The following is a 25,837-nucleotide window of genomic DNA, read 5'->3' as shown; positions in this document are numbered from 1 at the left end:
GAGTCACGTGATACAACAAAACGGCATGGAACCAGGAAGTGGAAAAGTAAAATAAAACGAGAATTGAATAAATCCGCGAAACACACATGATTTTATCACTAAGACTACAGATGAACGATGGATGACACTTATGACGAGGAACGGTATGATTCTGTTTATGCAAACGACCCTGTGAGCGAATTTCTTAACGTCACAGAAAACCTAAAACAAACAAACTTGGACCAACTTCTCGAGGAAGATAAACGAAACAATGCTAACAAAGATGACCCAATTTCATGGTACCATGGAAAGATTCCACGAGAAGCTGCAGAGAGCATTTTAAAGGAGGGTAAGTATTCATATTGAATGTCTTATGTATGGTCGGTATTTTGCAAACATGCTAAATGCTGAAATGGAGATTTTTTAAGCAAGAAGGATGTGATTTCCATTTCAAATGTTATTATGCATCGATTTTATGCTCATGTTTTTTAAATCTATAGGGCAAACTGACCATGGTTCGGACAGACAAAAAAATTGACCTAGGTTCGGACAACTTTACCGTTATTTTTGTCAGTTAAATAAATCTGTTTTCAGCATAATACGGAAATTTTTCAATCTCAGCGATCAGATTTTCTATTTAGTCAAGACCCCGTGTTTATCACGTGACTCGATACTTGGTGGTGGCGCTACGATTTTAGGGCATGTGTAGTTTGTTTTACGTCAGCAGTTTACGGGAAAAGTAAACAAACACTTGCAAGTAAAATCAAATGAAGGAGGCTCTGCTTTATTAAACCAGTATGAATTATTTCTATTGCGTTTCTAAGTGATTAATCCTTCCTATTAGTCAAAAATTGTATAAGTTATTTTTTATATTTGTTGTGAAATCCTCCTCGAAGTCTGAAAAATAAATGTACCTGGGTTCGTACACCAAATGACCATGATTCGTACATTGCTCAAACCAAAGTTCAAGCTACTTAATTAAGGTCAAGATCTAGAAAATGAAAGGTGCCTACAGATTTATCAAATTTGAGAAATAAATTCCTTTATTGATGCTTTACAACTTTAGCTTGGCCAAATACACGTAAGGTGTTTTGGGGCATAATCTGTAGATAAACAAGATGAAAAACTGTATTTTAAACTGTCATTTTCAATGAAAAATTAAGAAAACCGGTCATGAATATGGGCGTTTTTTACATATTCGACAAATGGAATGTATCAAGATTGCCTACAGTCTCTCAGAAAACGATAATTAGTATGTTCATGCCCTCTTCTTTCAATCTTCTTTCAATCAATATCAATTAGTCTAAAGTTATTTACTAGATCTTGACCTAAAATCGCCTTTTAAAATTGGGAAAAAAAATCGGAGAGTAAATAAATCACGTGATTGATATTCAAAGCATACGGATAATAATATTGTTTTTTAAAAAAATCACACTTCATGTAAATATAAAAAAAAATGTATACATTTTAAATGTACATACATGTACTATATTATTTTTAATCGGTCAAAATGAGGATGGGCTCCTCAAACGTATGATATTGTTATATGCATTTTGCAATTTTTTTGGTATAATAAAATTAATTAATTCATTTGATTGAGTAAAATGATGTTTAATAAATTGAAATTTAAATCAATTCATTAATCATAAATATTATTACAGAATTTCTAGCATTTAAAAGAAATTCCTATATAGCACCAAGAATTTTTGATTGGTTTAGAAATGAGCAAGTGCCGGTTACATCTTTCATTAATACATAGACTTCTTAATTGTAGACTTCTTTTACAATGAAATAAAAATCCCTAGTTTAGAGCAAAAATGGAAAACGTCAAAATAAAGGGTGTGTATGGTCTCGGTATATATGCACTCCATGTATTTGGATGCTAAATAACTAGTGTATTATTTGTTCAAAATATGAGCGCAATAATCAAAAAGACATGCATTGATGCTACTGCAGTTTATGAAGATCGTGCAGTGACATGCAGAGAAAAGATTTTATCTTCACCATGCATATTCGTCATTTATTTAGAACGAAAATTAACTGAGGGTCCATGCTCTCATAAAGGCAACCTGCAAAAGGCAGTAGAAAGTTGAAGAACACACCCCGAACAAAAATAAATTGCAATTCAATTCGAAAAGTAATCATTTAAAACTCATTGCTTGCACTTTTAAAAAAAACAGAAAACAGATATTTTTCATTTCTTTTATTATATGGAAACAGAAAACAAAAGGGATAAAAGTTAATTAGGTTATCCTTACAATGATCAGCTCTTAATGGTATGTCAGCATGTCATTAAACAAAATCCTTGGACCTAAGGTGTATATTCGAGGAGAGGGGGGGGGGGGTTAACACTTTGTAAAACACGCTACCTTGTTACTGGAAATGGTATAGATCTATACCTATACGAATCCCTCTTAGTGCCTAATTAAATTAGCAGGAGACGATGCCAAGCCCAAGCTTTCCCTTGAAGACGAAAAGATTGAAGCTAACTGAGTACAGAACACGAACTTGCAAGGAAAACTATATTTACTTTGCTGGAATATGCAGTGTTATTTGACGCAAATGGTGATTTTGAGTGAAACATGGCCTTCCAAATATGCACTGAGAGAGCAAGAATTAACGAAATCAATAAAATTTAAATACCATTATTTTTTTTAAATGCCACAATTTCAGTCTCGTTTTTTGGAGGAAACCTTCGACATATTTGAGGTTACAGTCGAAGAAAATGGGAGGGGTGCTCAAGCAATAAAAATTTGTTTCTTTAATATTAATATATCAGTGTTTTCATTGCAAATTACAGACGAACTCAAACGATTGTCAGTTGCTTGAAGCTCTCTCAGCACCTACTTATCAGATATCAGAATTGATACCGCTGACTACGGCGATGATTTTTTTATTGAATTGAAACTGCGACGTAAGCCCAAATATGATGAAACTTTTTTCACCATACGTCATTTGATACTTATAAAGACAAACTAGAACACAAAAAAGAGGAAAGAGAGATAAAGAATAATAAAAACAACAACAACAACAACAACAGATTTTTATTAGGAATGGGAAAATATGATTAAAATCTTATTGGAGGTTTTTTATTATGTCATGCGACTTACCTGATAAAACTTTCACAAGAAAAGAAAATTTGAAAAATAATCCAGCAAACGAACGACAAAAAAAAAATGGTCCGAACTCGAAGGAGGGTCAAACTTTCTTTCACTTTAAAATTTTATCAAATACCGGAATGCATTACCAAAACACTACGATGTAACAATGCTACAACAAAAGAAGGGGACGTGTTTTAGAAAGGGGGGCTCCCCCTCTCGCTACTACGAGCCTGTAAATATTGCATATCTGTTATTAAAAAAAACAACATTTGTTTACTGTATATATTATCATGTCCGAACCTTGGTCAGATACGTTCGAACCATGGTAAAAATCGCTTGATGAATTTAACTTCTAGTTGGAACAGAGGTATTTAGTGTTTTGGTGATATATTGACAATTGATAAAACCCGAAAGGTACCAAAACACTCTCCAGTTGATAGTAAGAGTCTAGACCACTGTCACTCGGAACAACAGCTTATTGCTTGTAAGCAAAACAAGAACCGTCCGAACCATGGTCAGTTTGCCCTATATAGCATTATACACAGAACTTAAACTTTTTAAAAAAAAAAATAATGCATGCATACAAAGTCTAGAAATGTCTGTCTCCAGTTTTTGCTGTCTGTGCTATTTGTTGATTAGCAAGATTAAGTTCTTAGTTGGACTTGGATCCCCAAACTATGCTGAGCATACACGATTCGATCTAGCTGCAGAACTGTAGCTCTCTGGAAGAGAAAAGTTGGAAGACAAACCAGAGAGCTACAGATCATTCAAAGGCAATCAGAGGATTGTAAAAACCATCAATTTATGGCAACTCTTTTTTATTGCACACTAAAGGCATTATTTTTTGTATTATTTGCATTCCCCGTGTTAAAAGCTTTATCCCTTTATATATAACAAGAAAGTACGTAAGGGTTGCCCGCAACCCTGTGTCTCGCCTGCTGTCTGATGTGTAGACTGACAAATTATCATGCCACTATAAGTTATAGTTGCTGAGATATGGACCTCCACCATAAATTTATGCAAAGTCACTCATGCGGAAAAATGTAGGTCAAGATGACCTAATTCTGGTACAGGCGTTTGTGGTTACCCATGATGTATCCACTGACAAATTATCATGCCACTATAAGTTATAGTTGCTGAGATATGGACCTCCACCATAAATTTATGCAAAGTCACTCATGCGGAAAAATGTAGGTCAAGATGACCTAATTCTGGTACAGGCGTTTGTGGTTACCCATGATGTATCCACTGACTAACTATCATGCCACTATAAGTTATAGTTGCTGAAATATGAACCTCCATTATCAATTTAACCAAAGTCATTCATGCAGAAAAATGTAGGTCAAAATGACCTAATTCTGGTACTGATGTTGTTGGTTACTTATAACCTGTACAATGACAAATCATCATGCCATTATAAGTTATAGATGCTGAGATATGGACCTCCACCAAAAATTTAACCAAAGTCACTCATGCAGAAAAATGTAGGTCAAGATGACCTAATTCTGGTACTGACGTTTGTGGTTACCCATGATGTATCCACTGACTAATTATCATATCCCTATAACTTATAGTTGCTGGAATATAGGTCTTCACCATAAATTATCATGAAAAAACTAAGTCCAACTTAAGGAAAAAATACGGAAAAATTTGAATTTTTTTTTTCAAAATCATACTTGGGATATAAATTTTTATCCATACTGAATATTGTGTCCAAATTTCAAGAAGACTGAATAAAATTTGAGAAAGTTATTGCAGTTTATAAAACTTTGACATTTGGGTTAACCAAAAGTTGGACGCCGACGACGACGACGGAATCTATGGTCGCTATGTCTCGCTTCGCGACATTCGTCGCAGGCGAGACAAAAAGTATATTGAACACTCCCAGTCATGTTACTTTAATTATCATTCAGAAATTTTTAAAAGCTATCTGGCTGTGGAATGTCAATTTCATAAACTTCACATTCCAACATCCATATTCAGGAATCATGCTGTCAGGGACTGTTGAACAGGCTATTGAAAGGTAAATAAAGTATCAAGATTATGAATTAAAAAAATATCACGGTTATCTAAACTGTGGTTATTAGATAGATACCATGCTTTTAGTGGAAAGGTGCAAATAATAAAAAAAGTAATATCCATGGCATGCAACAAAAATCATCACTGTAAATGTTTTTGATATTTGCATCTGTAGCTCTCTGGTTTGATTGACTAAATTTTATCAACCAGAGTGCTACAGTTCCACGGCTAGTCCATTTTGTATAAATACAGTGGGGTTACAGTGTATTTATTCCTGCATTATGAATGGGATTTGTAGGATTTGACAGTTTTTGTATCACGTTAACCCCCAAAACTTTTCATTTAATTAGCGAGTAGCAAATTCAATTGAAATTTAAACAAAATTCAAAAACAAGTGATAATTTTAATTTTAGAGTCATTCCCCTTTTCTGCTTATAGCTGAACAGTTTGTTCATTATGTTGATTTATTCTTTTCTTTAAATTAGTTTTATAAATTAAATTAAAATTAAATGAAGAAAAGAAATGAGAGTTTATCTTTTAAGTTTTCAAAACATCAAAAATTAAGAACACTTTTTATAAAAGTGTATACAAACTTATACCAATGTGTGGATAGTACTGAAAGAATTAATCACAAAATTGCAACGCAAGTACAGAGCGTCAAAGAAAAATGTGAAGTAAATGTTACAAGAAAAATTAGGATTGATTTGGATGTCAGGACAAGTTAAGCTTGTAAAAGTTTGGAAAAATTTATAAGACTTATACTCGATAATTATGGTGCATCAAACCTTAACAGATCTAGACTCAAAGGTTCAATAAAATTTCTTTTTATCTAGGTGACCTCACAGTATATAAACACCAAATGCTTTCATATCTCGAATAAGGTAATTTTCCTACATATTGAAGAAGTTCAAGATAAAATAATTTTTGCTGCCATTTTTATATTTATCCATGGACACCTCTGTAATAGTGTAACAGGAGAGGAGAAAAATGAAATGGACCAGACCTGATTTTATTTGTTTTTTCTGATATGGGATTCAAACCTCGGTCCTCTGAATTTCCAGTTAGGTGCTCTACCAACTGAGCTACCTGGCCACAGGTGATTGAGCCTGTTTGACCACAAAGTCAATCCCTGATCCTTAATTAAAGGTCTTCAGTTCCCAAAGATACCAACCCAGGCTTTCCCAGGCAGGTCTTTGACTTTTCACTTCCAGGTCATGGTCATATGGCACGAAATGTAACAAGGGGAGAGGAAAAATGTGATAAACCAGAGAGATTCAAATCAAAATCGTGGGCTCTCTGAATCTCCAGTCAGGTGCTCTAGCTATCTGTCCTGACTGACAATCAAAACTGTCTGACCAGAATTTTGTTGAGTAAGAGCATGTTAACTGTCAGGACTCAGCATTGAAATGTAGGAAGAAAAGTGAGAAGACAGACCTGGACTCAAATTTGTACCACCTAAACTCTTAACAGGTGCTTTTTCAACTCATCTTCACTACTGAAATGTCTGATGATATCCCCTCATCAGCCCTCCCCCCCCCCAGGAAATTCCCTTAAACCCCCTCCCCCCAAGGTATCCCTTCTTCATCTCCCCCCTGATATACTGGTATCCCCTCATCAGCTCCCCCATGAGGTATCCCGTCATCTTCCCCTGAGATATCCCCTTTTCATTTTCTTAGAAATCTTTCCTTTATGCTAAATGTACAGGAAGAAGAAAATTCTCCTTACATATCTGCATATATAAGAGTTTTAGCACTTAGAATTCTTTGTTAGTTTCTTCTTTATGCTGGCATGTGAGACATCCACTGTACCTATCTCTTCCTGAACACTAACACAAATTCTATTTATCCTTGACATCTCTGTATGAGGGAAAAATCCTTCATATTGTTATCTCCATCCTGACCATAGCTCTATTATTTTTGATTGCCACCCAACATACAGTACTGGCCATTATGATTTGTCTTAACCCAGTTTGATTTTGATACATGTGGAATCATTATTGCGTAATTTTTCAGGAAGCACAACATGCAAAATTAATTTACTCCCTTTATTTCTGTGGTTCTGAAATCTGTGTAAAATCTATTGATCAACCGTCCATTCACAAATTATTATTCTCCCGATTTAACATTGAAAAGTACCCATGAAAAATTAGGAATATCTGAAAGAAGTACCCTAGCTTCTATGTCAATTACTGAGTTGTCTAAAAAGAAATGTCAGTATATTTTATTTAAAAATCATAGGTGATTGCAAACACCATTTTTCAAATAAATATACTAGTATCTCAATGTGCAAAGTTTCTTAATTAAAAATATGGTAGTGTTAACCATTATTAAATGGTGTTGAAAAATATAGATCTTGAGATTTAATATTTAATGAATTTGTCTTCTCTAATTATATCAAAAATCCCCTTCAGTTTTTCATACATACTTGCATGGGAAGTCAAACTTTATTTTGGGGATAAATCATTTTTGGTTCACTGAATTTTTTTATTTTAAGCATTGACTTACATTATTTTCTGTAACTCTTTACTCATGCAGCATAAAATTTCTAATTTAGTGTCAGTTGGTACCGGGTTCAAGAATCTCTTTGGGGATATCACTTTGTTGATTTTAACTGTTGGAATAATATGGGATACTAATTTGAATTTATGTTAATATTGAGCCAAATAAGCTGTATATTTTTAAATGTCTGAAATTTAATAGAGGAAGGTCTTTAACGAATTTTCACCAACTTTGTACAATGAAAAAAAAAATAAATTGCCAGTACATGTATTTAGTTACGTGTAATATGAACTTAAAAATAACTATCTGAACATCCCTGGACTCTCACCTTAAGTCCTGCCAAGGGCAGAGAATATAAGATTCATAAACCCTCTGCTCTCTCATATGAAATATTGCTTGAACTTTAACAATTTTCCAGAAGAAATGTATTTTATAAGAAAAATGCAAACAATTATAGCATAGCCTGTGGGGCAAAAGTGGACAAAAAAGACACTTCATCTTGGCAAATCTATAAAGGAATAATAGACATGTCATTAAGAGTTATCTCTCTTATCAAAGTATTGATGAACCTTAAGTTACAGAGTAATTGTATTCTTAAGTTCCACATTTTCTCCAATTAGGTGTCAAGCTTTTCTGCAAAACAAAAAAATGCTTTTCTGGGACAAGTAATTCTTGCATTTCCATGACTTAAATTTTAATATATACATGCATATATATATCTCTTCTATTAGGCCAAGTTAAATAAATAGTGTTTCCTAGTCCAACCTTAGAAAAAATAGGGTAGGTAGGGATAACATCTTATTTCAATTGCATTTAACATTTTCAATGTAAGCATGCTGTGATTTTCACAGTGGAAATAACTGTCAAAACATTTCTGCTTAGAATGCTTAGAATATGCATTTCCTCATACACAGAAGTGATTGAGATTAGGATTTCTACGAGCAAAACTGGAATTGTTTACTTCCGGAAAGATATTGGTGGATAAATTTTTCAGGGTAGGGTCATATATTTTAGGGTTGGTCGGGGAACCAGAAACACACAATTTATTTATCAAGGCCTTAATCGGGCAAAACCTGTTGCCCCTGGCTACTTACTGCTTACCATATATAGCAAGTTCTTTTGCATCTAAATCTGTTGCAATTGAGGCTTTGCATATTTTACCTATAAAGCAGCATTGGTAAGGCATCACCATTCCTTAAAACGTGGACATTTTAAATTTTATACATTTCTCCATCTTATATGATACATTTTGTTATCACAATATTTGTATGAACAAGTTCTGCTATATTACACTCTGTAGCATCTTAAACCTATCAATGCACACTATCATTTTAAACAATTGAATATCATTCAATTTTAATTACACAGTGCGAGTAAATACTCGATCCCTATCAAGTACAACTCTAGGTAGGAAATACAGGTAAATATTGGCAACTGTTCGGTTTCAAGACTGTACCTCAAAAAGAGTACGTGTGAGAAACCAATCAAATGTGGTGGACAAATTCCTTTTAAGAAATTTTTGTTAAATTTACCTCTCAGCTCAGACCCTCTATAATATTAGTATTTTATAACTTCGCGTTCATTTATCTATTCTCATATTTTTCTACAATTGGAAATTTTAATTCCTTTTTTTCGTAACAGCTTAATTGCAGTAATTCCAGGGTATTGATCATAATATAATTACTAATTTCCATGAGTTGTGCATGCAATGTGCTAGCATGCACCTCTTATCTGCATAAATTATATACCATATATTATAAGTTGAGGAAAAAATTCATTGAATGCATATTGTAACCATGCATTAGAATGGACTGTACATGTATATAGTAATAATATATGTGTACACAGCTGATCAAGTTTTCAGTAAAGCATGCAGTCAACCTCTAGAGACACAGCATAAGGAAAGGAAGTAATTGTTAATTAATACAATTTCTTCAGCATGAATTAATTACTTATGATAAGTTTGAAATGATAATTTTTGATTTCAGAAAATTAATAGTACTTTTTAAATAAGAATTTTTAGAAAAAGCTTTTAATTTAAACAAAATGAAAAGAAATGACCTTTTCTTTGATGACCTATAATACTGTCAAACATACTTATAACAAACTGCCAAGGTCGGAGGATTTTGCTTCATTATAGCCTTAATTCATAATTCATGTATACATATCTATTAAATTCACATTATCATATATTTAAAAGCCACAGTAAATGAAAATCGCATTGATGTAAGTGTCAGTTCATTAATGTAACAGTTTCATTATAGGTGTGTATTTACTGTACATTGAGACACAAAGTAAATCTATCTCATTTTTTTCTGACTGTAGACATAGTGTATAAATATGTACATCCTTATTTGCTTTGACCCAGAAATCCAGTATATAAATAAACACTCAGCATTCTATGATACATTTTCTTCTGTTTTTAGAAACAGGAAGTCATGATTTTCTTATCCAGTTTAATTATCTACGACAAATTTTAAATATAGCTTAAAAACAGAAAAAAAATTTCCTCAATTGCTGGATTATTGTGCTGACATAAAATTTATTGCACATCGTATTTAGATATGACAAAATAATGGATGACAAATTATGAAAAATTTCCTCAACAGCAAAATGATCAAGCTTTACTGCTGTAGGATTTGTGGGTATATTTATCTTTGAGTGCATGGGATTATTTATTTCGACAGCTATAAATTTGGATTCGATTTAAAACAAGCAGAACATGCTTTTCAATCATATGATTTCACTATGAAGACAAGGTTCAAAGCCTTAAATAGGAAATAAACGTGATGTTATATGGATTAATTCAGAATTGAATTAAATCCATTAAATCACATGTAAATTGTTGACATCATAAAAATGTACATGATCTGTAAACATGTCAAAGATTAAATTAAATCACTTGTTTGAATGCATTATCATGAGATTTAACTTCAAACATGTGAAATGTTATAAAGCACTTCTAAATCATGAGTATAGTTTCTTTGTTTGACCTATCCCTTCTCATGCATTGATCGCAGAAATTGTTCTTTTATTACCTGTATGTCTTTAAAAAAAGAACTGCTAAAAGCCTAGAAAATTTTTAGTATTTTAAAAATATCTGGACATTTTATTGAACTTTGACAGAGTTTCCGCCAGTTTGTGTACTTTAAGCTCTGATGTACCGGTATGCACTCAAATTATCAAACATTGTAGTTGTACCAGTAAATGAAAAATGCCATTTGGTCTGACATTTTATGGCAATATTAATTATGCAAGTGACAACTAGGCAAGAAAGAATTGAAACTTAATTAATATTTCCATTTCAGAACTATTTCTTTTCTCTGTGATAACTCTTTCAAATTTATAGTTATATAAGTTGATATCTTGATAATTGTAATGTTAATTTTGCCAATCGATAGGTTAGCTGCTAAGGAGGCTTAATATGCATGTAAACCTTGTGGGACTGTCTTTGTGTCTGATTGTAAGGAGGCTTAATATGCATGTAAATCTTGTGGGACTGTCTTTGTGTCTGATGCTAAGGAGACTTAATTAATATGCATGTAAACCTTGTTTGGCTGTCTTTGTGTCTGACATCATTCAGCGGGGACTATTGAAAATGACATGAGAGGCCTAATTGTGTAATTTGAATCTATTTGTCTACATTTTGAAAATCTCAATTTACAATTTTATTTCACAATGAAATTGAAATATTCGGAATCACTCTCTAGTTAGTAGAGTATGCCAGGGACATCAATGATAGTGGGAACATGGGATATTTTATACTAACCAGACAGTGATTCCTTGAGTTAAATAAATCAGTGCCTAAGCCTCAATTTAAAAAAAACCTCAATAAGCATATCATAGCAATTATGATTGGGGTCATTGGAATGATGTAATATTGAATTCTTCCTGAGGACTGATACTAATATTGCACACTTTAATGTAAATGTACCAGTATGGGATAATTCTTTTAAATAATTGATAGACCTTATTATAATAAAGGATTTATAGAACTAATTTCTAATTTTGATGAATAAATGACACTTGCTGGTCATTCAGTTATCCACTCTAAGGCTAATTAATAATGTACATTTTTACAGTCATGCAATTGTACACTTGATGTCTGTTTCAAAAAAATGATTAAGTTTTTTTTGGTATAAACTTCTGACCTTTCATTGAACTTTGAACAAGCAATTTTATAAAAAGACTGATATATGACATTATTTTCCCCAGTTCAAAGGTTATGGTCAAGGATAAAACAGCACACAGAAGCATAAACAGGGACAGACAGACAGAAAAGAATATTTGTGCCTGCAATGGACCTATGATCTCAATAATATAGATATTTTTTGTGTTTTGCGTTGGGTATTTACCAATTAGATACATGTGCATTAATTTATCTGGTAATACATGTGTAATTGTATTGTGGTATTTTTAACATGACCCGGTTTGTTGTTACAGGATTGGCCAGTTTACAGGGGTCAACCACAGACAGTAATGGCTTGTACCTAATACGAGACAGCACCAGCTCAGAAAAAGATTTTGTTGTGTCTGTGACTCATGATGCTAAAGTTTTCCATTTCCAAATCAAAGAGGTATTTGATGGGCATTACAAGTTGGATGAAGGCCCAACTACCCAAGGTAAGTCCAAATACATTGGTCTAATTTGAACACCACTGGTTCCATAGAATTTGCTAGGTTAGATAAAACTCCCGATTAAAGAATTGAATTTATTGAAAGGGACATAACTTGTGTGATTTCGGATTTGATACTTTTTACTGAGGTTTACCAATTTATTTCAAGGGTTGGAGAAACTTGTTGCCTACTATGAGAATGGAGCCAATGGGCTGATAACGAAGCTCACAAGGCATTGTAAAGGTTCCCCGCCCCCAGATAGGGCACGGCTAAATGGTCCCACCAATCTACTGCACAGGGCTGTCATGGAAGGTAATACAATTATCTATACATAAATATTGAAGCAATTCAAAAAAATTGTGTCTCTTACAAACCAAAAATTTTCAAGTCACGAATCATCTTAGGAAGTAATTTGGAATAATTTTTGTACCTTCATATTGTGTAATATTGTATTCAGTCCCTTAACTATTTGATGATTATAATATACTTGACCAATATCAAACACAGAATGCAATTTAATATCCACTCTACAACTATCAAAAATCATTGATGCATTGGTTTAATTTTAACAACATGTCAATTGATTTATTAGGAAGTGTTCAATGACAGGAAATTCTTTTGTTCATTTCCGTAAAATACTAAAACAGCGAATTTACTATAATCATACAGGGACTGTAATTCAAAAGAATGAATTACAGTAAAACATTTTTTGTTTGGACACTGTTACAGTAAAACACAGTTATAAAAACAAATTGGCAGGGATGGACAATTTTCCTTGGTTATAAGCTTATAGATCATTATATCCATTACGTTAACAACATATTTAATAGCCATTGGGGAATGATGATCACTTTCCTATAAGTGTCAATTCGGTATAAGCATATTCACTGTAAGTGTGGTTTACTATATTTCCACATATTCACTATATTGGGTTTAATCAGTATTTCCATTCACTATAATTGTAATTTACTTTATTTCCAAAGAAATTTGCCAGATCAGATATCATTAGACAAAATTTTAAACAATTGGAGTATTAAGGGACTTTTAAGTTTACATCATATTAGACAAGATATCAGTGTACACAACATCCAGTATAGACAAGTTTCACTATACATTTCATTCATTCTATACAAGTTATATAATATAAGTCATTACATGATTTTAAACAGTAATATAAGATTGTCGATCTTGAGAATAAAATTTTGCCCTATAGGCGTACATGGATTAACGGATTCATTAAAGGAATTTTCATTAGACATTGTACTGTCTATCAGTTTTGTTAAAATTTCTTCAATTAAAAACCAAATTAAGATAATAACTTTTATTCTAGTTGCCACTTTGATAGGCAAAAGTAGTAAATGCATTTATATTTCTAAATATTTTTCCTTTAGATTCTTTGCAAATTAGAGAAAGTTCATGTTCTCATAAGTTACAGTGGGATGAGTATGAATATTTTCATTGTGACGTACTTGAAGTAAAAAAAAAGGTGCAAATAAAAAAAAAAATGATTGACAAAAATATGTGTAAAGTCATCAGAAAAATAATGTAAGTATAAGAGATGAATTTAATTTTTGAGAATTCATGAGGTACATGAACTACACGCCTGCATATTTATAATGAAGTTCATATGAATTCTCAAAAATTAAATTCATTTCTTAAACATTTGGTATTGTTGGAGCAATATATGGTACTTCTCTGACACATACAATAAAATAGATGGCTTCCCCATCTCGCTGTCACTATATTGAAACATTTTTTTCATTTCCTTGTGCTGAATTTCACGTACATCTCTAACATATTAATTTCAAGGACATTGTGCAATATTTTATCAGCTTCCTATGGAGTGAACATATTTTTGTTTACACCCACTCAGTAAAAATTCTATTTTGTTGTTGTTGTTGTTGTTTTAGGAAATGAAGAGACAGTTACCAGTATATTACAACATAGACTTTGTCCCTCAATTAATGCCAAAAATGATTTAGGTAAGTCTGATGATAAAATACTGTATACAGGGTTATTTTCGCCCCGTGTTATTTTCGCCCTTTCACGCTTGCAAACAATTTAACCCCGTTTTAAATTCGCCCATTCATAGTTTTGTTTATGAAATTATACTAAATTGTTTCAATTCGCCCCGTTTTAAATTCGCCCAAATGAGAGTAGGGCGAAAGGGGCGAAAATAAAACGGGGGCTAAAATTTCCCTGTATACAGTATTACATAAGAAAGTAATTTTAAGCGGATAAAAGAGAGCAGCATTGTTCTGTTCAATATAAGATGCACCAAAGACAAGAAAAAATGCAAATCCACTTTTAAAATTTGTGAAAGGCAAAATGAAAACTACAGAATCATAAACAATGCTAAAACTGTTGTCTTTGTTTAAAGTTACACTATTTAGAAAAAGTATTAACAATTCATGATACAAAACATGCAGTAGTATAGTTGTATTGAAGTGGCTCCCATAAATCTTTTTTGGGAGAGAACATAAAGATTACAGTAATCAGAGAGGGCTACATTATTGAAGCAATTAAGTCGTACATTGACCTATAGCAATCAGATTTCAGGGTAGAGGTCATTAACTTGAAGTTTAGGAGAAATGTTCAGTGCATGTTCATCTACATACAAGTATGATTACGGGTAATTTTTTAAATCAAACTGTCTGACAAGTTTTGCATTGTAGTTGATATAAAACATCTTCAGCAGTTCCTCATTGCACAGGGCCAGTGGTTTAAAACAGATAGATATTCAAATCTATTCTGCCAAGAACTGAGATAACCATTTATCAAACAGATTTCTCAGATTAAAAATTTTTAATTTCTTAATTTTATCATAAAAACCAAACAATTGGCATGAAGTAGTACACATTCCTCGAAAGCCTTTGTATTATATGAATGTAATGTTGTTATTGCCTTTTTTAGGTACCACAGCTTTGCATGATGCTGCTAAGTATGGTCGAGTTTCTATCGCCAAAAAATTAATTGATAAAGGAGCTGATGTTCATGCCAAAGATAGGGCTGGTTTCACACCTTTACATGTGAGTAAATCCTTTACTTGTAAATCACACCTTTACATGTAAATCACTTCTTTACATGTAAATTACACCTTTACATGTAAAACACCTTTACATTTAAACCACACCTTTACAGGTAAATCACACCTTTACATTAAAATTACACCTTCACGTGTAAGTACATGTAAATCCTTTACGTGTAAGTCACACCTTTACATTAAATCACACATTTACAAGTAACTAAATCCAGTGCATGTAAATCACATCTTATATGTACATGTAAATCACATCTTTACATGTAAATCACACCTTTACATGTAAATCACACCTTTACATGTAAATCACATATATACATGTAAGTCACACCTTTACATGTAAGTCATACCTTTACATGTTAGTCATACCTGTACAATTGTGTAAGTTTTCTGGTTTCACACCGTTACAAGTATGTCTTCTAATGGACTTTTACGAGAAGCACTGATTTTCACAATTGACGGTTTACTTGGCATTTAAACCTGCATCATGTATGGAGGAACAGAATTGATAATAGATAAGAACACCTTTCTAGTGGTCATAGGTAGTATCTCTTATGTTGTTAGGGGCACTAACATGTGAAGACCGGGAGTTGAGAGTAGGGAGGTTGTCGTTTTCTTTAAGGACAACCGATTTACGCTTTGAAATAACCCGTTATTTGGTTGAATTAAATGTTGAGCTAAATATTTATATCGTAAAAGATCTTCCGTACATTGTTCTAGTGTAAAAGTAAGCTGTAAACTGTAAAAGTCAGCGCTACTCGTAAAAGTCCAATACTAGTATTCTTAGATACTTCCAGTAAAATAGATTTAATTTATTTTTTACCTTTCAAAATTTTACATGTAATAGAATAGTTCTGATATTCTTTGATGTCATCAGTAAAACAAATCTATGAAAGTTCCTCATTTATTTGTATGAAAAATTAATGTGTTTTGGTCTTAGAAGTCAGTTGCTGTATAAAATAAGTAATTAAGACAGCACTGATTCACTTACCGGTATATGTTTATTTTGACAGAGAGCTTGTTCAGCTAACTATCCCGATGTTGTTGCTGTGCTTATAAAGCATGGAAAAGCAGATCCTCAAATTCGATCTCCCAAAACTGGCTGGGTGGCTCTGCATGAAGCAGCCATGAAAGGCAATGCAGAGTGCATAAAAGTAAGAGATTAAGGTTCACTGTCCCTATGATAAGAGAGGTAACTCTTATGGGAATTCATCCCTTTTGCCATTGTTGCAAGTTGACAAATTAAAACTGGACAAATTGAAAGAAGAGAGCATTATCTCTTCATAACATCTGTATCTGGGCAATTTTAAAACAGGGCAACTAAGTTGCCTTTTGGAAAATCACTATCAGTAAAGTAAAAATTTACTAGTTGAACAATAGATGCTGATGCTTAAAAAGGAAAGAAAATTGAGGCAAGGCATTTATTCATGTTTATTTAATGCATATAGATGCAATTTGAAGTGAAATTCTAGGACAAATATAATTTGTTTCTATTTTTTGATTCATTTATATAATGCTTCTATTCAGGTAAACAAATTTGCTTATGAATATTTGAGCAATACTTGTATTTAGCAGATTTATGGACGTATTTTGTGAGTTTGTTTCCATTTTCTTTTGCAGAAGCTCCTTCAATTTCATGCCCCTATGATGCCACGGGCAGACGACGGACAGACGCCACTGGACTTGGCACTGAGATACAACCGACAAGACTGTATTCCTCTCCTTAGTATGTGGATTTACTTGAGTTCTTAATTACTAAATAGCCATATCCTCAAATGGGCAAATATAAATATTGTTCTCTCTGAACTTATCATTACTAAACAAAACACACTGAGAAAAAAAAGAAGAAAAAATTGATGTTTTTTCTTTAGGATTTCCTGATAGAAGAGAAGTAAGGACGAAGAAGGAATATTGGTACCACTCAGACCTGGACAGAAAGGCACTCACACAGTTTTATCATCACTTTTCTTCTCTGTCTGAATTACTTCATTTTTAGGTCACCTGAGTAACTCAGGTGACCTATTGCTATCCGTTTTCGTCCGTCGTCTGTCGTGCGTCGTGTTTCGTGTGTCGTGTGTTTTCATTTGAACATTTTCAGCTTGTTCTCTGAAATCACTGAACCGATTTCAACCAAATTTAGTATACAGCATCTATGGGTGAAGGGGAACAAAAATTGTGAATTTCGTGGTCCCCGCCCCCCTGGGGCCTGAGGGGTGGGGCCAAAACTACAAAAATTATTACAATCTTTAAAAATCTTCTTCTTTACTCCTGGACATCAAGCAGGCAAACTGTTGGCATGCATGTAATGAGCATTGAGTCCTCTACCAGAATTTTGAAATTCATGGCCCCAGGGTCAGGGGTTCTAGTGCTAGGGCGGGGCTATATAGATTATATAGTGAAAATGCATTATTTTTTTGAAAATCTTCTTCTCTGCTCCTGGGTATTAAATAAACTAACTAAGTACATAGTTATGATAAGCAAGAGTGCCTCCTATAAAATTGTGAATTTTATGGCCCCAGGGTCAGGGGTTCAGGTGTTAGGGCTGGGCTCTATTGATTATATAGTGAAAATGCATTTATTCTTTGAAAATCTTCTTCTCTGCTTCTGGGTATTAAATAAACTAACTAAGCACATACCGGTAGTTATGATGAGTAGGAGTGCCTTTTCCAAAATTATGAATTTTATGGCCACAGGGTCAGGGGTTCTGGTGTTAGGGCGGAGCTTTATTGATTATATAGTGAAAATGCATTTATTCTTTGAAAATCTTTTTCTCTGCTTCTGAGTATTAAATAAACTAACTAAGCACATAGTTATGATGAGCAAGAGGCCCTTTTCTAAAATTGTGAATTTTATGGCCCCAGGGTCAGGGGTTCTGGTGTTAGGACAGGGCTCTATTGATTATATAGTGAAAATGCATTAATTCTTTAAAAATCTTCTTCTCTGCTTCTGGGTATTAAATAAACTAACTAAGTACCTAGTTATGATGAGCAAGAGTGCCTCCTATAAAATTGTGATTTTTATGACCCCAGGGTCAGGGGTTCTGGTGTTAGGTCGGGGCTCTATTGATCATATAGTGAAAATGCATTATTTCTTTGAAAATCTTCTTCTTTACTCCTGGGCATTAAATAAACTAACTTAGTACATAGTTATGATGAGCAAGAGTGCCTCCTATAAAACTGTGAATTTTATGGCCCCAGGGTCAGGGGTTCTGGTGTTAGGACGGGGCTCTATTGATTATATAGTGAAAATGCATTATTCTTTGAAAATCTTCTTCTCTGCTTCTGGGTATTAAATAAACTAACTAAGTACCTAGTTATGATGAGCAAGAGTGCCTCTTCCAAAATTGTGAATTTTATGACCCCAGGGTCAGGGGTTCTGGTGTTAGGGCGAGGCTCTATTGATTATATAGTAAAAATACATTAATTCTTTGAAAATATTTTCCTTTGCTTCTGGGTTTTATGCCAGTGATCCAAGTATATATATTTATGATGAAGAAAGGTGCATCTAGCAAATTGTTTTTTTTATGCCCCCCTGGGTCAGAGGGGGGGGGGGGGGTACATAGTCTGAAAATAAATTAATGCTTTGAAATCAGCTCTTTGGTATTAATCAACCAAATTATGATAAAATTTGAATTTTGAAAATATGTGGCCCCTGGGTCAGTGGTTCCTTTGGGGTGAGGTGCACAACTGGGTATAAAGTGGAAGTGCATTTTCTCTTTGTTGCTCTGATCTACCCCTGGGTATTAAGTAAATAGAGTAAGCATGCTAAGTTAATAATTATGATAAGCAATGGTGCCACTTTCAAAATTGTGAACTGTGAATTTCATGGCCTCTGGTTTAAAACATGAACCAAATTTAATTGTTTGTAAGTTGTTACACAATACTCAGGTGACCTATAAGGCCAATGGGCCTCTTGTTTCATTAAAACATTGTTCATATTATTTATGTAGGTTTACCAGATAGCAATTAAGACATAAGGGATTTTAAGACTGTCACAGTTCTGTGTACATCTATTTGCCATTTTCATTTAGTATGAGTTGATGTGTTCATTCCAATCATATATAGCACTTTTTAAGGTTGTGGCTATTAAGATGTACAAATCTGATGGCTTTCCTTTTTACAGTTAGCTACACAAATGTTAGAAGAATATCGTAAGGAGGAGGGTTTATTTCTGGTCAGGAAGAGCACAAGGAACGAAAACTACAATGTTATCTCACTCTGTCATAAAAAGAGCATATTTAATTTTGAAATTAAAGTAAAGGTAAGTTTATTAAATCGTTTAAAACTCATTTCAGTATTCACTTTTCAAAACTGATTTTAAAGTGCATTGCTATAAAATTTAAAATTGAAGATTATTTTTGAAATATGAATTTTTGTGGAATTACAACAAATGCATTTTTTGTCAGGATTATGAGAACCAATTGGTACACTACATTGACGATGGTCCATTTTTTGAGAGCCTGCAGCAGTTAATAGAACATTATAGTCGATACTGTGATGGTCTCTCTACAAAACTCCGGGCTTCCATAAGCACTGGTAAAAAGCTCTGACATTCATCTCAGAAACACTGTATTTCAGGCATTTTGTCTTTATGAGAAAAAATTGAACTCTTGAATGTATATATTTTCGAAATGAAAATTTACTGTTTGTTTATACTTTGTAGATGATCGTAGAATAGAAGTAGATGAAGAATATTATAATGTACATGATGTTAATAATGTGTCCAGAAGGATTTCATCATCAGGCTCTGGTATGTTACAAAATAATCTAAAGATGATTTTAATTTAAAATCTGTCTCTTGAGTTTAAAATGAAATCATTTATCTTATGGGAGAGAAGTTTTTTGATTTTCAAATAAAAAAAATCCTAGAATTAATTTTTAGTATTATTATTATTTGAAGTTAATATCTGAAATATATAAATAAAAAAACAGTAACTACATCCTGAACATGAGTATTTTTTAAATTTTATCCATTGAGCTATATTTTGTTGTATTTAGCTCCACCAGTTCCTAACCCCCGTCCAGTTCTCCCGGCTCACCCGAATCACCCCAGTAACAAAAAACAGGAGGAGTACTATGCAGACCCCACAAATGAACCACCCCCTCTCCCTCCCAGCCATGTAAGTATAGTTTTATCTCATCACAACATTCTGTTAGAGAGTGGTGCTACAAATAATTTGTTTTTTGACTGCATTCAAGTTCATTTTGTTTATTAATTAGATGAATAATGAAAATAAGGGAAACTTTTAAAATCGAAATTCAAGTTTTATTGTGTTTATGGATGAAGGGAGATAACTCAAAAAATCTTTCAAAGAGAAATTGATATTTTATAGCCACCAGCAAAGCCTTCTACATCCAGTATAAGAGGAGGCATGGGTGAAAGACAAAGTAGTCTGGATGAATTCAGGAAGATTGATAAAAAAGACATTAAAGTTGGTAAGATCTTTGTAATAATCAAATGAATAGATCTTCGTCCATTATGCTTTAATTATAAATGCATTTTGCTTTAATAGATTGATTGTTCACCTACACTGAGGTACTTTGTTGTACGTAGGATATAGGATTTGATTTTGGATTATTTCAATTCACATATTTTAACCATCATAGTTTTCTAATTGATGAGAAAGTTTGCTTGAAAGTTTCAAAAAATTCTTAGAATTGTAAAAACCAATTTGAATGACATCCCACTTCGGAGTGAAAAATACGCTGGAAATGAAATTTAAGTTGAATAATCTTTTGTACTTTTTTTAGGAAATGAACTTGGTCAGGGAGAATTCGGGGCTGTTAAAAAAGGAATCTATACCCAGAGGAAGGCCAAATTTAGGACTATGCAAGTAAGTCAGGGTGGATAATAAACAAACTTCTGTAATGCTGTTATCGTCTGTCACATGTACATATATTTTATAATTCTCTCTTCGTAAACTTTACACTTGTTTCAGATTGAGGTAGCTTTAAAGACTTTCCACGATGACTCCATGACGGGTGCTCTGACCAGCATTATGGAGGAAGCGCGACTCATGCAGAGGTTGAACCATGAGTGTATTGTCAAACTGTATGGCATCTGTGAAAAGCCCTTCATGTTGGTAAGAGCATTTTATTTTGTCCACTTTTGTAGCTCTATGAGGAAGTCTGGTATAGCAGAGTGTGATAAGTTCTGTTAGCTGGTATTTCCTGATACAAGTATGCATCTCTGCTTATAAACATTTAGCCTATTCAACCATTTTCAACATAAGTTATGATAGGACCTAATAAAGTTGATCAACTAAACAGTATGCATTTTTCTAAACTGAGGTCAAATTTAAGAACAGTCTACACATTCTAATTGACTCTTGGCTGTATATTGTCGGGAATGAAATTGTTAGGTCAACAATTTGAAATGATTGAAAAGTGTTCATAACTATAATACAAGAGTTATCAATCTTATCAAATGATACATCTTTGGTAGGTGCAGGATAGCTGATTTTGAAAGAACACTCAAATGTAATGTATTAGTCCATCTTTCAAAAGGCATATGTAAATTTGTAGATGCTTGACTGTATGTTTATAACATTTCAGGTGGAAGAATACATTTCCAAGGGTTCCCTTTTAGATTACCTGATTGATCACAGGAATAATATTAAGGCTAACCCCACCATGTACCTATGGGCTTCACAGGTCGCCAATGGCATGTGTTATCTGGAGACTATGAAGATAGTCCACAGGGATCTAGCTGCTAGAAATATCCTTGTCCAAAATTTGGAACAGGTGATGAAAAGTTTTAACAATATTAAGACTTTCAAATTTTTTCACCCTAATTTTGTAAATTATTTTTTTTTTTGGTGAGATGTTCTGATTGCATAAATTTCGTTCTCATATTTTTATAAGCATATACAGTAGGTAGGATCCCCAGCAATACCAGCATTAGTCTTACTTATAATTATCAAATGCCTAAAAATGTATTATGTGAAGATAGAAGTCTATCTTGTGAAGTACCGGTAATCTTGTGATCAGTAAGAAAGGTACAAAACAGCACATGAATGGCTAATTGAAGAGGGGAACAAAAGAGAAATTACCTTGTTCAACTTTTGTGTAGAATCATTGTAGTTCCTACAAAATTTGAGAACTAAAAGTATATTTTTGTATTTCTTTACTCAGCTTTACTGACATCAGTGTATTTCTGTTGACTTTCAGGTGAAGATTAGTGATTTTGGGTTGTCGAGGGCTTTCGCCGAGGAGAAGAATTACTATCAGGCGTCCAAAGGAGGGCGCTGGCCAATCAAATGGTAGGATTTTATATTGGTACCTGAAACTGGTAATTTTATTTTCATGCAGTTTGCAAAATTGTCTGGAGTTGGATTTATTTTTGACATCCATTACAGGTACGCACCAGAATGTGTGAACTATGGAAAATTTAACCACAAGACAGATGTCTGGAGTTTTGGCATCACTTTGTGGGAAATGTTTTCTTATGGGGACCAGCCTTACGGAGACAAAAAAGGTGTAGAGGTATGAGGAATATAAGTTAATTCTCTACTTTAACATCAAGTTATTATCTATATATCTGGTTTCACTGGAATACTGTAAACAAGGTTAGCATTATTTTTGCCCAGTGTTATTTTTGCCCTTTCACATTTGCAAGCAATTTTGCTCCATTTTAAATTCGTCCAAATTCAAATATTTACACTGTCTTCTTTGAACTTGCCGTGTCTTAAATTCACCCACTTGTATCAAAGGCAAAGAGGGTAAACATAAAATGAAGGCAAAAATTTCCCTGTGTATGGTAATGGTGGATAGATGCTCCATTGAATGGGAATCATATTGTACAGATTTGGACTTCTAGAGTTTCTTTGTAGTGAATAAAGCATTAAACAGAGACATTTTCAGTTTTAGAACTGAAGTTCTGTAGGCTCTGATCTTATTTTTGTTTTAACAGGTCATGCAGTTCATTGAGTCAGGAGAGAGACTCAGCAAGCCTGATGACTGTCCGGAAACCTGCTACAAGAAGATGAGAGAATGTTGGCACAAAGACCCAGCTAAACGACCAGACTTCAAGGAATTGTATAGACATTTTCAGGTGGACCAGGAATACGCATCAGTGGGGGAGCTTCTCGCAAGGATGAACAAGTCAAGGAAAAACTAGTTGTGTACATGTGACCTTTGACCTTTTTTGGGGTCATCCCTAGCCAGTAAATCATGCTATTTTTAGTCAGTTGATCTGACTTCATGACACTGAAATTCATAGCTTTACAGAATTTTATTTTTGAATTCTTTGTACTCTATATTAATTTTAATAAGTTTTTTAGACGTTCATTTTTGCTTGTTTTTGACTTCAGTTTGACAGTATGTTCTTTTTTCATCTTTAACAAAATCATTTTTACAGGAGTACTTATATTCTTGCCACTCATGAGAATGAAAATTATTGGATTCATTTGCATATTACACATAAATATTCAAAAGGTTTTTCAAAAAGTATTTCCAAATATTGCTTGGATGCTTGGATGTTTAGCAGATATATCATCTTCTAAAGTAAATTCTTTAAATACCTGTTTTTCTGTTGTAAAAAAAAATTTTTTTTTTAGTACCAGCATGAAAACAGAAAGCATGAACCAGTTTTGACCAGTTCCAAAATACGAATGAAAATTATTCATCTACTGATTTATACTTATATTGATGTATTGTTAAAACTAATTATCTTGTTGATTGTTATTTTGAGGAGCATTTATTGATAGTTGCAACTTCTGCATTTTTAATTGTTATCCATTCCAATTAATTTTTTTGAACATTCCAGGTCTAACAATGATTTACAGAGTTATGCCCCTTATCAAGTAATCCCATAATTATTTGAAATGCATGTCCTTCTTTGCAGGCACAAACGATTGCTAAGAAAAGTCTGTTTGATTTGTAGTTAACAAAATTTCAGATACAGCAGGTACTGTCAGTTCTTAAAAAATCTACAAGAAAAAAATCAAGAATATACAATGTATTTCTTCTTTTCTTAATGGCACAGTACAAAGTGAAACACTAAGGAAATAATGTGTCAAGTGTTTTTATGGAGTAGAACACAGGAAGGATTAGTCTTCCATATTAATTTTAAATTTTTTGCTTGCTGGAAATTGTTCAGAGCAGTTCGTAGCTTCTGTAGAAATCTGTCTTCTGCATAATAACATTCTGTTTTTTAATATATTTATACCATTTTCAGCACATATTATAATTTTTTTAATACACATTTTCATCTTATAAGAAGAAATATGCATAATTGAGGAGGAAAGATGTGAAACAGTGATAAAAATTTTGTTGGAAATCATTCTCTCTTTGTTGTATAATGCATGTTGATTGAATCTAAAGTTGGAACAGTGTAATGTATACTTAAAATAATATCACTGTTTAAAATTTTTGTGCTGTTGTGCTGGAGAGAGCAAATCGGTTTATAGGAGGATCCAAGTGCTTATTTCTGTTAAAAAGGTGCTATAAACATGAACATGGTTGGCAGTCAATTTCTTTTGCTCAGTTTTATTTATTTTGTGTTCTGGGTTATTCAGTCATTTGTGGCTGTATTCCTATGTGATTTTGTCCAACACAAACATATGCAACACTTAGATTTTCATTCCTTGTTAATATCTTTGCAAGGAAAAAAGACTTGATTTACTTGTTCTTTACTGTCACTCTCTCCGTCTGTTGAAAATCATAAAGATAGGCGTCATTCCAAGGAAAATGATTTTTGAATTGTAATCATTTCACAGATTTATAAGAGAGCTTGTAGAAGATAATGTTAGTCATTTTAATTTCATGTGGGACCAATGATAAAACATATTTTTCTCTCATAATGTATGGAAATCTTTAGTATTTTTTATATTTTTCTGAGTAGGGAAATGAAATCACAAACATTTAAATATTCATTGGAATGCATTGAACTTTTGCACAAAAATTTTTTAGTTCATATTGGCTTGATGCATTTATTGTATTATTCCTTTCAAGATATTCAAAATTTAGACCAATGTACATGTAGATCATGTGTTAGATTTGGGCAAGAGAGAATTAGTGCTAATGGTGGTTACAAATATTGTAGAAATTTATATTTTAATGATCGATGTACCCAGTACATGAATAAGAACACCAAATCTGCACCTAAAGGTGTTAGTATGTATATTTTGCTGAAAGAAACAAAATGTTGAGTATTTTGCAATCAAAATTTCTATTTTTCACTTATCATAATTCATATTATTTTACAGAAATATATGATTGCTAAAGCATCATGGTTCTGTATTATTTTTTTTGTTCCATTGATATGGGGAAAATTATATATTAAATACTAAGCATGTATATCTATCTACACATATATATTTTTGTTAACATTTTTATTATTAAAGAATGTGTTTAATTATATCGTTAAATATAGCTCATGTTTATTAATGCACTAAACTGTTGTCAGTCACTAGTCTTGTGCAACTGCAGGGGGCACTTGTTATGTTTCAGAACACGCGATAGAATTTTATATTTTGATACAACTGAGAATTTGTTTCAATGTATTGCTTTGAATGACTGTATGTCATCTCTTTGTACTTTTAATAAAAGATAATTTTTAATATCAGTTTTTATGCCCTCTTA

General features: G+C 32.9%; 1 protein-coding gene across 1 annotated transcript; it reads left to right on the top strand.

Annotated features, from left to right (window-relative positions):
* On the top strand, positions 1-25,815 carry LOC134265452 (tyrosine-protein kinase HTK16-like). Its single transcript, XM_062747655.1, has 19 exons — positions 1-328; positions 12,041-12,220; positions 12,383-12,526; positions 14,125-14,196; positions 15,128-15,243; positions 16,268-16,408; positions 16,875-16,980; positions 17,126-17,193; positions 19,377-19,514; positions 19,660-19,789; positions 19,917-20,003; positions 20,252-20,373; positions 20,587-20,689; positions 21,005-21,087; positions 21,193-21,336; positions 21,809-21,997; positions 22,424-22,515; positions 22,612-22,738; positions 23,166-25,815. The coding sequence occupies exons 1-19, from the start codon at positions 118-120 to the stop codon at positions 23,370-23,372; spliced, it is 2,460 nt and encodes an 819-aa protein (XP_062603639.1). The 5' UTR covers positions 1-117; the 3' UTR covers positions 23,373-25,815.
* Positions 25,816-25,837: the final 22 nt, after the last annotated feature.

Source organism: Saccostrea cucullata, unplaced genomic scaffold, assembly GCF_032062105.1.
Source record: "Saccostrea cucullata isolate Sc308-1 unplaced genomic scaffold, CSIRO_AGI_Scuc_v1 ctg970, whole genome shotgun sequence".
Taxonomy (NCBI): domain Eukaryota; kingdom Metazoa; phylum Mollusca; class Bivalvia; order Ostreida; family Ostreidae; genus Saccostrea; species Saccostrea cuccullata.
The sequence above is the reverse complement of the archived record's forward strand: the minus strand, read 5'-3'. Positions and strand labels throughout refer to the sequence as shown.

Coding starts and splice junctions, on each gene's coding strand:
- LOC134265452 (XM_062747655.1), top strand. CDS start 118: ATGGATGACACTTATGACGAGGAACGGTATGATTCTGTTTATGCAAAC. Junction 12,527..14,124: donor GCACAGGGCTGTCATGGAAG/GTAATACAATTA, acceptor TTGTTGTTTTAG/GAAATGAAGAGACAGTTACC. Junction 21,998..22,423: donor TTGTCCAAAATTTGGAACAG/GTGATGAAAAGT, acceptor GTTGACTTTCAG/GTGAAGATTAGTGATTTTGG.